The 11,982-nt window shown below is 46.2% G+C and overlaps 1 protein-coding gene across 1 annotated transcript; it reads left to right on the top strand.

Annotated features, from left to right (window-relative positions):
• Nucleotides 1-4,913: 4,913 nt before the first annotated feature.
• On the top strand, nt 4,914-11,310 carry DYNLRB1 (dynein light chain roadblock-type 1). Its single transcript, XM_084271616.1, has 4 exons — nt 4,914-5,023; nt 7,765-7,840; nt 9,251-9,418; nt 10,784-11,310. The coding sequence occupies exons 1-4, from the start codon at nt 5,021-5,023 to the stop codon at nt 10,825-10,827; spliced, it is 291 nt and encodes a 96-aa protein (XP_084127742.1). The 5' UTR covers nt 4,914-5,020; the 3' UTR covers nt 10,828-11,310.
• The last annotated feature ends 672 nt before the right edge of the window (nt 11,311-11,982 follow it).

The raw sequence follows: 11,982 nt of genomic DNA, 5'->3' as shown, positions 1-11,982 counted from the left end.
CGAAAATTTGCACCTTGAAGAATGTGAACTCAACATGATGTATGTTCTTCACTTCTGCTTGTTGCACAGTTCATTGTAAAGTAGACTTGACTTGGATTTATTTAACAATACTAATGTGTAAGTAAATGGATGTTATCCTGAGATATATCCACGTTAACTCTGGATTTCTATTGAGCACTTTCAGAAATCAAATGAGCAATCAGATATGGCTACAAATGATTTATGACCTAAGTAGAGGTTTAATGCAGCTTTGGGCTCTGCTTTGTTTTACCATTCATTGATTAGAATGTGTCCTTAATGACTGACAGATTTTTAACAATAGTTTTGTCTTTCCTTTTTAGTAGCATTTTTTGCTACTGATGCACTGGGAAGTTCATTGGTAGCTGCGATGCTGCAGCATCGTCCTAAGCCTCCTGACAGCAGTGTTAGCAGAGCCAGCTTGTAACCATCCTCTGTGTATCGTGGGCAAATTCATTGCTTAAGCTCTTTTTACTAACTCAAGTGTGGCCAGACTGTTTCTCCCCCTGCCAGGAGTCTGCTCACATGCCAGCTGGACTCAAGCTGCTGTTAAGGGGACATCAAACTGTGGCACAAATCCAGGGCATCGCTTTGCTTTGGTTTTTTCCCAATCCTGCTAATTTCAGCAAAATGGAGACCCGCCCAAAGTTGTTGGAACATTTCTGTGTGCCCTCAGAGTAATTCTGGGTTTTTCTGTGTAACACATTGAACTTTTAAATCAAATAAACACTGTGGTACTTCACTTGTTTTGCAAAAGACAAGACCACCTGGGATTGCACTGATTCCATTCCGATTCCTGTTTGCAGACTGATGTTTCTTGTCAAAAGTGTTAATGGACATTATTTCTCAGTGTTATTCTTACATGTGGCAGTCAGTTTGCTCTGAAGACTTTACTGGGTTCTCAGGAAGAGGTACAAAACAACTGGATTCAGGAAATGGTAATACTGCCATTTTTGCTGATGAACTGATATGTGATACTGGCCAAGGACACAAGGATTAGAAAGTTCAGACACAGATTACAGATACATATACTTCTTTTTTAAGAGGTGGAGCATCACTGATTAGTTCTATAAAGACTGAAACTAAAGTTTTTGGGGGAGACTTCTAAACTCGTGCACCCTAAGCTGCTTCTAGCTAGTAAGTTTGTAGTGAGTTCCAGTTGGATCAATAGCATCTTTTGTTTCCTTTTAGAATCTGTTGATACTCAATTCTCTTCTGGTTTACAACAATGTTTTGAATTTTACTGCTCCTTTAGACTGAATGCACTTTTTGGGTATGGTCAGCTCTTTCTCTGTCTGAAGGGAGGAAAGCAAGCTTCAGTGAAATGAGCTGTCAGCCACAGTGAGAGACATGACACTAACAAGTAGCATGTAGCACATATTAAAGCATAGCTGCAGCTCAAAGTATTGGGACAGGAGAGGTTTTTAGGAGGGTTCGAGATATCTGAGCTGCAACAAGCCTAAGAAGAACCAAAACACTATAGTTTATAACTGACTTCAAGAGTTTTTCAGGTCATACAAAGTGATACGTGCTTATTTGGATGGCAGAATGATTAGACTTGCTCACTGGAGTGAATAGCTCTTGTGTCATGCACATTCTAAGGAAAGCATGGAAAAGTTTCTGATGATACAGAGATGACCCTCTCCTGCAGCTTCACTGATGGTGAGAACTAACCTGACTTCGTAGTTTTACTAGGAAGAAAATCTGCCAACTTCAATGTATTTGGATATATTACAGCTCATGAGGAGGGGGGGAAAAAAGCCTTATAAATATTTTCTGTTTATATTAATTCTTACAATGAAATGTAGTTATCTAACATATTTACAAGAGACATTAAATTAAGCAAGATAATGCAAGATTAAGCTATGAAAAATAGTCTGTGTTCTGCATAATGCTTTATGATTCATGTAGGGGAACCTAGAAATATTGTTAATGTATAAATATCACCCAAAAGGCTTTCAGCCCTATATTTTTAAAATAAATAATAGTTATAATTGAAATAGCCTTAGCCCTAGTTCTATAGGGTGTGGCTGTTTAATATTTTTATGGTTGAAATGTTTAGTTCAGGAAAAAGGTAAATGCTTGTATATATTTTTGCAGTCTGGAATTCCACTTATTCCATTTTTCTTTCTTTAATTTAAATGGCATGTTTATATGTCTTTTCTGCTGTATTAGGATGGGGGAAAGGGGGCTGGATATCCCTAGCACCAGATGCGATTTTAAAATACTTCAAATAAAGAATTCATCGGGGGGAGGGAGGGGGAAATAACATCTGAAACATCAGGTTTGCCCAGAATATGTATTAGAAAAAAGTTAAAACAACTTTACTGTGTTAAACTGGCACTATTTCTGAAGTCAGCCAGAGGTTAAGATGACTTAGGGGTTTTGCTTTGTAAGCACTGTGAATGCTAACAAAGCCATTTTTTACAGCATGCTCTGTAGAAATAAAAAGGAATTAATATAAGCCACTGGTGCACTTTTCTGTTCTTTATGGGGATCTGGTGAAAATAGCATGTGGATGAGCCCACAGCATCTGGTATCCCAGAGAATGGGTAACTGTGAATTGGGTTAATAAATCACATTTTCAGCAGCGATTAATGAATTTGTCTCCTGCTACTTCAGCTGATTGAGCAGCCTGAGCTGTGTGAATTCACAGTATGTCACAAACGTACATTCATATGCAACTGCCAATTGATCCCAATTTTCAAGTATTAAGATGACTTTTATTTGCAATTTTGCCTTATGAGAAATGAGGAAATTAAATGCTGAGCCGCTGATCTAAGAATTAACAAAGCCTTATTGTTGGTAGCTCAGGAAATGTTAATATACTAATGAAATGCACAGTAAATTTGTCATGTCTTCATCTGATCAAGTATGGAAATCGTTTGTTTAATCCAGTTGCTTGTGCTTTAAAAAAAAAAGGCTTTTCTTTTTTATTCTGAGAAAAGTAAAACAACAAAAAAGATTTGTTTATTTGCATTTTTATTACATGCTGCACTGGATTTGTACTCTCACCTCTCTCTGTTCTATTGGTATCTCCAGCCCCCTTTTTATGGTGTCTTTTCATTTTCATTGTGTATATGTGCTCTAGTGAACTCCTGTATAAACTGGGATCAGCAGCACTGGATTGTAAAATACTGTACTGAAATTCATTGTTGAAATTTCCTTGCATTGTAATTTCAAATACTCAGGTAACTGTAACAGTATCTCAGTAAGTCAATTACTTTTATAAAACTACTTAAAGAGCTCGTAGTCTTGTTGTTATTCCTTCTGTGTTACAGAGCATCTGTGTGCAAATGAATTGTCTGTCAGCTCTTTTGGGGGTGTGGGGTCAGGCTGGCTGAAGTTGACCTTCCAGCAAAGCTCTTCAGGTGTGTTTATTTCCTGAGGCCCCTTCTGCATTGGAAATTCATGACGTTCCAGACACAGCTGCCTCTGGGACTGGTTAGACAGTTCCTGGATTTTCAGTGCTCCTGGTCCAGGGGATGCTGCCCCAAGGAGACAGGTTGCTGGTCTGTCTGTGGTGGTACTCAGTGGGAGATGGTCTGGAGGAAGTGTCTGCAGGAGTCACAGCTTCAGTGTTTTCTTGTCCCATTGTTGCAGTGGTAACAAAACTGAGGGATGACTGTGCAAGTTTGGGTTTTCTGGTTTGGGCTGCCCAGGGGCTGTGGAGTCTCCTTCCCTGGAGATATTCCAGACCCATCTGGACCCCAACCTGTGTGACCTGTCCTAGGGACCCTGCTGGGGCAGGGGGTTGGACCCAATGGGATCTGGAGGTCCCTTCCAACCCCTACAGCTCTGTGATTCTGTGACTGGAAGGAGGCGTAAAAAGCTTGCTCAGGTGAGACTGACCAGCTTTGTAGTTACCCTGATCTCCCCCTCTTTGAAAGGAGAAGTAGTATTGACATTCTTCCTCTTATCAGGAGCCTCTCCTGACCACCCTGACCTTTCAAAGGTAATTTGATCAGCTTTTTTAAAAGCTCCCTCAGCACTCGTGGGTATTTCCCATCAGGCCTCCTGAACTTGTTTATGCCCACTCTGTTCAAGTGGTCCCTGCACGGGTCTTTCTCAGCTCTGACACTGGGTAGCTCAGCACAGCTGTTTTACTACAGTAACGTGGGTAGTGCTGAGCGAGTGCAGCCTTGAGGATTTTCATATCTGCATAGTATTTTACATATCTCTGGTTTTAAAAAAAAGGCAAAACCCCAAACTCCACTCCCACCATCACAGTGCAATCCATGGTCAATCACTACCCCATCCCTCCATCTCATTACTTCCCTGTGCTCTGATGCTGCTGCTGAAGCTGCACTGGGCCCAGCTGAGGTTATTTTGTACGTGGGATCACTCATTTGTTCAAACCAAGCCTTGCTTGGGTCAGGCTCAGGACTCTGCTGGTGCTGTGTGCTGCTCACCCGCAGACTATTTTAAATAATAAATAGTCATTTTCCCGCCGCTTGATTCAGCTCCCGGTCCCAGCAGGGCGGGTCCTGCAGCCAGGGTTCCCGCTCTAACGCGGGACTGGTACAGGGCGTTAGGCTGGAAGTTAATGGAAGAACCCACTGCAGGAGGCGATGGCTGCGTGCCTGGACCCCGCGGCAGGATTCGCTTCAGCGCCCACCTCCGCTGCCCCCCTGCCCCGGCCGCGCCCGGCTGCAGCCTCGGCCGGAGCCACCGTCCGTTTGCTGCCCGACCGCTGTGGGTCAGGCTCCGCTTTCCGCAGTACGGGAGCCCCGGACGCCGGCGCCCTCCCCGTTTCCTACCCCGTGACCCCTCGACACGCCTTCCCGGGGCTGCTCCTGCAGCGCTACGCGGCGCCGGGCGGGCAGGCCGGGCGCGGGGCCCGGGCTCGGTGCAGGGTCTGACTGACGTCCCGGCCGCGCCCCGAGGCCGTGGGAACGGCGCGGCGAGAAGCGCTTCCGGGGTGCGGCCCCCGCCGCGGATTGGCGGAGCGGGCGGCGCGTGCGCGTGGCGCTGTGACTGGGCGGAGAGGCGGCGGATCGAGATGGTGGGTGAGGCCGCGGCGGGCGCTGCCCGGGCCGGCGGGAGCGGGGCCGCGTCCCTGCCGCGGGGCCGGGCGCCGGGCGACGCGGCCCTTGTGGCGCTGCCCCGCGGCCGGGCGGGTGCGCACGTCTCCCCGCGCCGCCTCTCTCGCCCGGCCCGCGGGGACGCCGGTGCGGGGCACGCCCGTGCTGGCGGTGCCGCCCGCCCTGCAGCAGGCGCGGGGGGAGGCGGGGAGGAGCGGCCCTGGGAGCCCCCGGGCTGCGGGGCTGCCCCGCCGGGGCGGGTGTCCGCTGTCCGGCACCGAGTGAAAGCGGCACCCGGCCGCGGGCGGTGGTTTAATCGCGCCGGCTCCTCCTGACCCCCCCGGTGTGGCGGGGTCTGGGTTCTGGTGCCTCTTGTGAGGTGGGCGCCTCGCTGGGAGCTTTCCGGGAGATGATCCGAGGGCTGGAGCCGGGCTGGGAGAGCCGGGCTGGCTCAGCCCGGAGAAGAGATGGCAGCTTCTGGGGAGGCCCTGGCCCAGGGTGCCCAGAGAAGCCGGGGCTGCCCCTGGATCCCTGGCAGGGTTCAAGGCCAGGCTGGATGGGGCTTGGGGCACCCCGGGCTGGTGGGGGTGTCCCTGCCCATGGCAGGGGGTCTCTGAGGTCCCCTCCCACCCAAACTGCTCTGTAGTTCTCTGATCTTGCACTTGGCCAGTGTCTCACAGGCCAGTGGCTGGGTCAGGCAGCTCAGGAAGCTCCTGTCATGTGGCAGAGGGGTTTCACTGTGACAGCCAAGCCCAGCCCACCAGGCACAGTGGGCCATGGGCCTCTACCACAGTCACTGCAGTGGAAAGTATGTCCTTCCTGTAAACCTTCAATTAACTCTGCCAAGCCCTGAAACATGTGATGGCAGGCTGAAGATCGTGTTCAGGGGACAATTTTTGTATTTTTTCTGGCTACCAGCTTAAGAATTCCTAAAGGGGAAAGTAATTGGGGTGAAAAAGCCTGTTTTGAGACAACTGGCTGTTTAGTATTCTGAGGAACCTGGAAAGTACTTGTTCCCTTGCAGTTGTACTGGAAGTGATTTCCTGTTCAGGTGTATTGCTGGCTGGTGCATCTGCACCAAATCAGGGTGAAGAGATGTGGAAAAACCTGTGAAGAAATAAATACTGACCTGAGTAGTAGATGGAAAATTGAAATGGTCTAATAAGACATATTTTTAGGTAAGCCTGGAAGTTAAAGCTTTACAGATAAAAGCAGGAAGATAAAAGACTGCTGTTGCATAAACAGCAGGTGTTATAAGATTGGTGATGGGGAAATAGTTATTTTCCTTTTTCAGGCTGCATCTCTCTTTCCCCATATACTATCTATTGGAGTTCTGTGTGGATGCTTCTTTGCTACCAAATAGGTTTGTTAAGGTCCAGTGAAGGAAAGTATTCCATGAAATAGGACTTAAACACTGCTAGGGAGAAGTCAGGAAATTATTTCAGACTTAACAACGTGCTACTGTATTTCTCTCAGCATTTGGACACCCTGTAGTTGGTCCTTTGTTTCACTTTCCTTGTCTTCCATTTGAAATAGCCCAGCATTCAGAACGAAATAACCAAGAGCTTTGTTGAAAAGACTGAATTTTTCTTTGCTGGATAAGGCTGAAAAGCTCTGCTTCAGGGAGACAACCTGAGGTGGTACCACCTCTTACCAGCCACAGTTCGTGGTGCTGTGGGCAACTCAGTGCTCTGCAGGGAGTTTGTTAGTATTTCTGAGGTTGAGGCCGTGGGGTTGTGTTAGGACAAGCCCTGTTCCCAGGGAACAAGGATCATAACATGACTCTGCTCGTTTGCTGCAGGATGGAAGTGGAGAGAGAGGTATTGATAATGCTGAAGAAACAGCTATCTTGGCCAAATCCCTGTGCAGGTCACACTGTTCCTGAGTTTAGGAGATTCCCATCTTTCCTCCCAGACAGCTTCTGTGTGACTCATTGTGCAGGATCTTAAGGATCTGTTTCCTTTAATAAGAATTTATAAAGTGATAAACATTCACCCATCTGTGGAGAACACCTCAGATGCTGAGAGTTTATGACCTTGGTAGAGGAGTCGTATTTAAATGTAGACTGATGTAATAATGGAAGTTGCCAGAAGGGTTTGAGAGCTCTTCTGAAGTCAGTGCTGGATTTTACAGGGAAGACAAAGGGACTCAGCCTTCAGTTCTCATTTTCACTTGGTGGGGTTTTTAAGGCAGTTTCACCAAGTTGTAAATTAGTTGGTGATTATAATCTTGTAGCCATCCTGGCACAAGTCATAAAGAAAAAGCATTTACTCATTGTTTTTCTCCTCGATTTTCTTACTTGTTATTGCTCTTAGTATTCATTTGATAAAAGGACAGGTAATCTTGCACCCAAAACATACCTTTTTGTACTTTTTAATAAAATCCATGCATATTTTTATACATTATTTTTGGCTTGATGTCTAAATTACAGTGGTCTGACTAAGCACTCTTCCAGTTGCAAGCGTGCAGGGAGGAGCTGATGCAGGAGGGCTGGGGAGGAGGGGAGTTCCAGGATTGTACTTAAAACATGAGCAAAGAGCAAAAACAGATGGGAAAACAACTGAAAAATCGTGCAAAAAAGGGAATACTAAGGTACACTGTGCTGTGTAGAACAGTGAATCATCTTTGCCCAGCTTTGTCTTCAGGCTGTTATGACAAAGGTTTGGGGGAAGGTAAATAGCAGCTGTAATCTTGTGTTGATTTGTGCTTTCTCTGTTTGCAGGCTGAGGTGGAAGAAACACTGAAGCGGATTCAGAGCCAGAAGGGAGTGCAGGGAATCATCGTTGTCAATTCTGAAGGTACTGTGTGTCTCAGGCTTAGTTTTCCAAGCCACATCTGATTCTAAACATCCACTTGAAGGACCACTGGCTGTACTGCTGGCTTTGGGTCTGTCTTTAGCAAAGGTTTTCCTGTAGCCAGAGCAGATGGACAGTAGTTGGGCCACAAGAGAGAACTGGATTCCCATTTCTGCAAGCTGACTTTATTATTTTAGGTAACAAATCAAATAAATTGCAAAAGCTTAGAAATATTTGAGTTAGAGCAGTGTTTGAGACTGTGTCCTGTCAGAGCCTTTATCAGTAGCACTAGAAGCTCTCCTGACATCTGAAATCTTGCTGCTGTGCATGTCAGGGTGCTGCTGTCCTGGCAGACTCAAGTAGCTCAGCTCGAGCTCATGGCTTCACTGGACTCACAAGCTTCTTTCTGGAGCCATGGAAGGGTCCAATAGAGCAGGCTTGGCATGCTAAACACACTGTGAGCACCCCAGCTTCTTAAAGTTGTATCATTATCAATTTAAATGGAGGATTTCCTAGATACAATCCTTGGAAAAGATGACAGGTAGCAGCTGTATATGAATATGTTGAAGATCAGATCATTGTGTACTCGTATGCAGTTTGTGTTCCTGCTCATTGCTTCTTCATGCTATTGAATAATGAGTTGTGCTCTCCAGGCAGAAGCTTCACTTACTTGAATACACCTGCAATGGCTTTTTCTGCCCTGCCAGTATTTGGTAGTTGGATGCTGTGTTGTTCTGACACGTGCTGAATTTTGGCTGGTGGGGTGGGAAAGAGTGTAATAGGTGCAGAAGTGTAACTGAGCAAAAGCTGTTCCCAGTCAGAAGAAAAAAATCAAAACATTGGTATTTCCCCTCTTCTCCTAGATGCTTATTTTTGTTATTAACTATTTCTAGTCATAAATCTCATAAATAAATAAATTAAAAGGCAAAATTAAAATACTGATGCTGATACAATCACAGACTGGTCTGGGTTGGAAGGGACCCCAAGGATCACAGAGCTCCAACCCCCTGCCACAGGCAGGGCCACCAACCTCCAGGCCTGGAGCTACACAAGGTTGCCCAGGGCCCCATCCAACCTGGTCTTGAACACCCCCAGGGATGGGGCATCCACCCCCTCTCTGGGCAGCCTGTTCCAGCCCCTCACCACTCTCTCTGTAAAGAATTTCCCCCTGATATCTAAACCTAAATAGAGGTCAGCAGGTCTCACTTACACCCATGGTTCCAGATCTTAGCCTTTCCACATCTTATTTCTGTTTGTGTTCTTCTGTGAAGCCTTTAAGAACACCCCTAATGCCCAGTGTAGCCACAACATGTGCCCAGGCTGAACAGCCACCCCGGCCGGTCCTGATGATGCCCAGAGCAGCATTAGTTCTGGAGTTTGAGCACTGACCCCTTGCTGCCCCTGTTCCTGCAGGTATTCCTATCAAAAGTACTATGGACAACTCCACAACCATCCAGTACGCGGGGCTGATGCACAGCTTCATCATGAAGGCCAGGAGCACCGTGCGGGACATCGATCCGCAGAACGACCTCACCTTCCTGCGCATCCGCTCCAAGAAGAACGAAATCATGGTTGCACCAGGTAAAACTGGTGGGGTGGGCTGAAAGCAGGAATTGGGGGTCCAGCAGAACTCTTCTCCTGAGACTGGCGCTGTCAGCCTCAGATAAAAGTTCTGCCAGCTGCTTTTATTTCTGCTGTGCAAGCTCCTCTTTCCCAAGCAGCTGTTTTACTTTCTCCAGAGTTGAAGGCTGTTGCCCTTGACCTAAGCTTGCTCTTTCATGTTTGAATGTGAGAAAGCACTTTTCCTAATTCCACATTGATCAAAGTACAAAGTGTTAAATAGTGTTTGAGAGGGTGTTGCACCCTCCTGTGCTTTGTGCTTTTCAGTGTGAAACCACAAGGACTGGAAAGGAATATGTTTTGAAAGCAATTCCAGGTCAGCACTGTAGACTAAGTGGTAAAGCAAACCAGCCTAATAGAATCAGAGAATAGCCTGGGTTGGAAGGGGCCTTTACAGGTCATCTAGCCCACCCCACCCTGCAGTGAGCAGGGATGTCTTCAACTGGATCAAGTTGATCAGAGTCCTGTCTAACCTGACTGTGAATGTTTCCAGGGATGAGGCAACAACCACCTCTCTAGGCACCCTGTTTCTAGTTTGCTCAAAGTACTTCCTTCCAGAAGGAAAAACAAACACAGATGAAGTGACTGTTACCCAACAGGAGGCAAGCACACCTACAGGTGTGGGAGGGCCACAGTTTTGGTCCTGTCTCCTGGAACAGCCCTCTGGGAGCACTGCTCCTCCACACTAACCTCTTCTGAATATTTACACACAATAGATATATTAGTTCAGAGAAAAGCGATAGAGCATATTGTAGCTGCAGCTGTGAGTTGCAGGATACAGTAGCAGACACCACCTTTTCAGGAAGCACCCTCAGTATTTCATCAAATCAGAAACTGGGAAGCAGCAAGAACAAGTGGCAAGAACTCAGGTCTCTTCCTTCGTACTGCAAGACACGGTGTGAGGTTTGTGCCGAGGCAGCCTCTGGTTTCCACCTGGAAGGTGGAGAGGGAGGAATAAGCCGTGCCCCAGAGGCAGCACAGCTCTGGCTGCTGCAGCCCAGCAGTCTGCCTGTGGGGTAAGGGAGTCGCTGCCTTGCGCCACCTATCCCGAGTCCATTGCTGCGTGTGCCGGTCGCTGTTATTTCCCAGGCACCCACTGAGTGAAATTCAGGTGCCTTGGGAGCATGCAGCCTCCAAAGCTGAGGCTTTTTCCCATTAAGACTCATAAACTGAGTAATTTGACATGCCAAGCCTGTTTAGCACATTGGGAATGAAAGCCAGGGCTCTGCAGGTCCCACAGTCAGTGAGACAGGGAAAAATGCTGAGATTTACTGTTGTTGTGAACAAATACCAGCAATTAAAGAATGTTTTATTTTTTCTCTCCAGATAAAGACTACTTCCTGATTGTCATCCAGAATCCAACTGAATGATTACACTCACTTGGTCTGTTGTTGGTTTTTTTTTCCTCCCTTTGCCCAATTGTTTTTTTTTAATTTAATGGTAAAGAATAAAGCATTAGTGTTAACTTTGCTGTGCCACTTCAATAATGTCTGGAGAAACAACAGCAGGTGGTTTTGTTGTTTACATAGAGAAAAAGTGGCTTGCTTTTTTTTTGTATCACCAGTTGTTTTGAGGAGAAGTTGGTGAATTAGAATCAGGCAGTAAAAAATGCAATGGATTCTTTTAATAGTTAAGAAAATAATATAATGAAATCCTAATAATGTTCTAAAAAAGATTATTCTTTGTATGTTCCCTTGCTTCTGTCACCACTACTTGAGATGCTTTTACACTATTACTTTTGAAAGACTGTAAATATGAAACTTGCCTGTCCTCTGGTTCTGTCTTACTCTGTTGGTTTTACAAGTTCCTTTGAAAAAGTCTGGTCGTATCGAATTAAAAAGTGTCATCACTGATTGGTTTTGTTGGATGTCTTTTCCTCCTGAAGATTTTAATTATTCCTAAAATTGATGGAGTTTTTCTTCAGATAATAGAACCTGTCTAGGACTGGTTTTACTGTTGCTTTCTCTAAAGAAGGATTTAGTCTGAGTGCATGCACAGTGTATGTTTCAGCATTATCCCACCACTTTTTATCTCTCACAGGAGGGTTGTGGCTGAGTAAGGATCAAGTCCATCAAGGCTGCCAGTTGGAGAGCTCATACTACTGCAGTTCAGTAGACAATTCGATCTGGTATCTTCCCTTAATGATTTCTTTTTTTATTGATGGCCATTAAGAACAGAAAAAGGTCATGTGGTTCCTCCAAACTAATAAAGGAGTTATTTTTGTAGCCTTGAAAGAGCCTGGTAATGGCATGCAGAGCTTGAGACCTTGTGCAGAATGTCTGCATTGAAGATGTTTGTCATGTGTGTGACAGACACAACTCTGCCTTGTGCTGAAGAGTCTTAGTGATGCCTGGGACTTCACAGCCCAGATTCACAGCTGATGCATGTTATCTTGTGTAGTCAGGCAGCTCACTGCAGCTGAGTGCTGCAGCAGGGAACGATGCTCAGAGAGCACGGTGCCTTCCCCATCTCAGTTGTTCCACAGAGAGGAGAAGATTGCAGGCAGGGTAGCTGCTGCTTGTGTT

This window comes from Gallinula chloropus (genome assembly GCF_964237585.1).
Source record: "Gallinula chloropus genome assembly, chromosome: 16".
Taxonomy (NCBI): Eukaryota; Metazoa; Chordata; class Aves; order Gruiformes; family Rallidae; genus Gallinula; species Gallinula chloropus.
The sequence above is the reverse complement of the archived record's forward strand: the minus strand, read 5'-3'. Positions and strand labels throughout refer to the sequence as shown.

Coding starts and splice junctions, on each gene's coding strand:
- DYNLRB1 (XM_084271616.1), top strand. Junction 7,841..9,250: donor CATCGTTGTCAATTCTGAAG/GTACTGTGTGTC, acceptor CTGTTCCTGCAG/GTATTCCTATCAAAAGTACT. Junction 9,419..10,783: donor CGAAATCATGGTTGCACCAG/GTAAAACTGGTG, acceptor TTTTCTCTCCAG/ATAAAGACTACTTCCTGATT.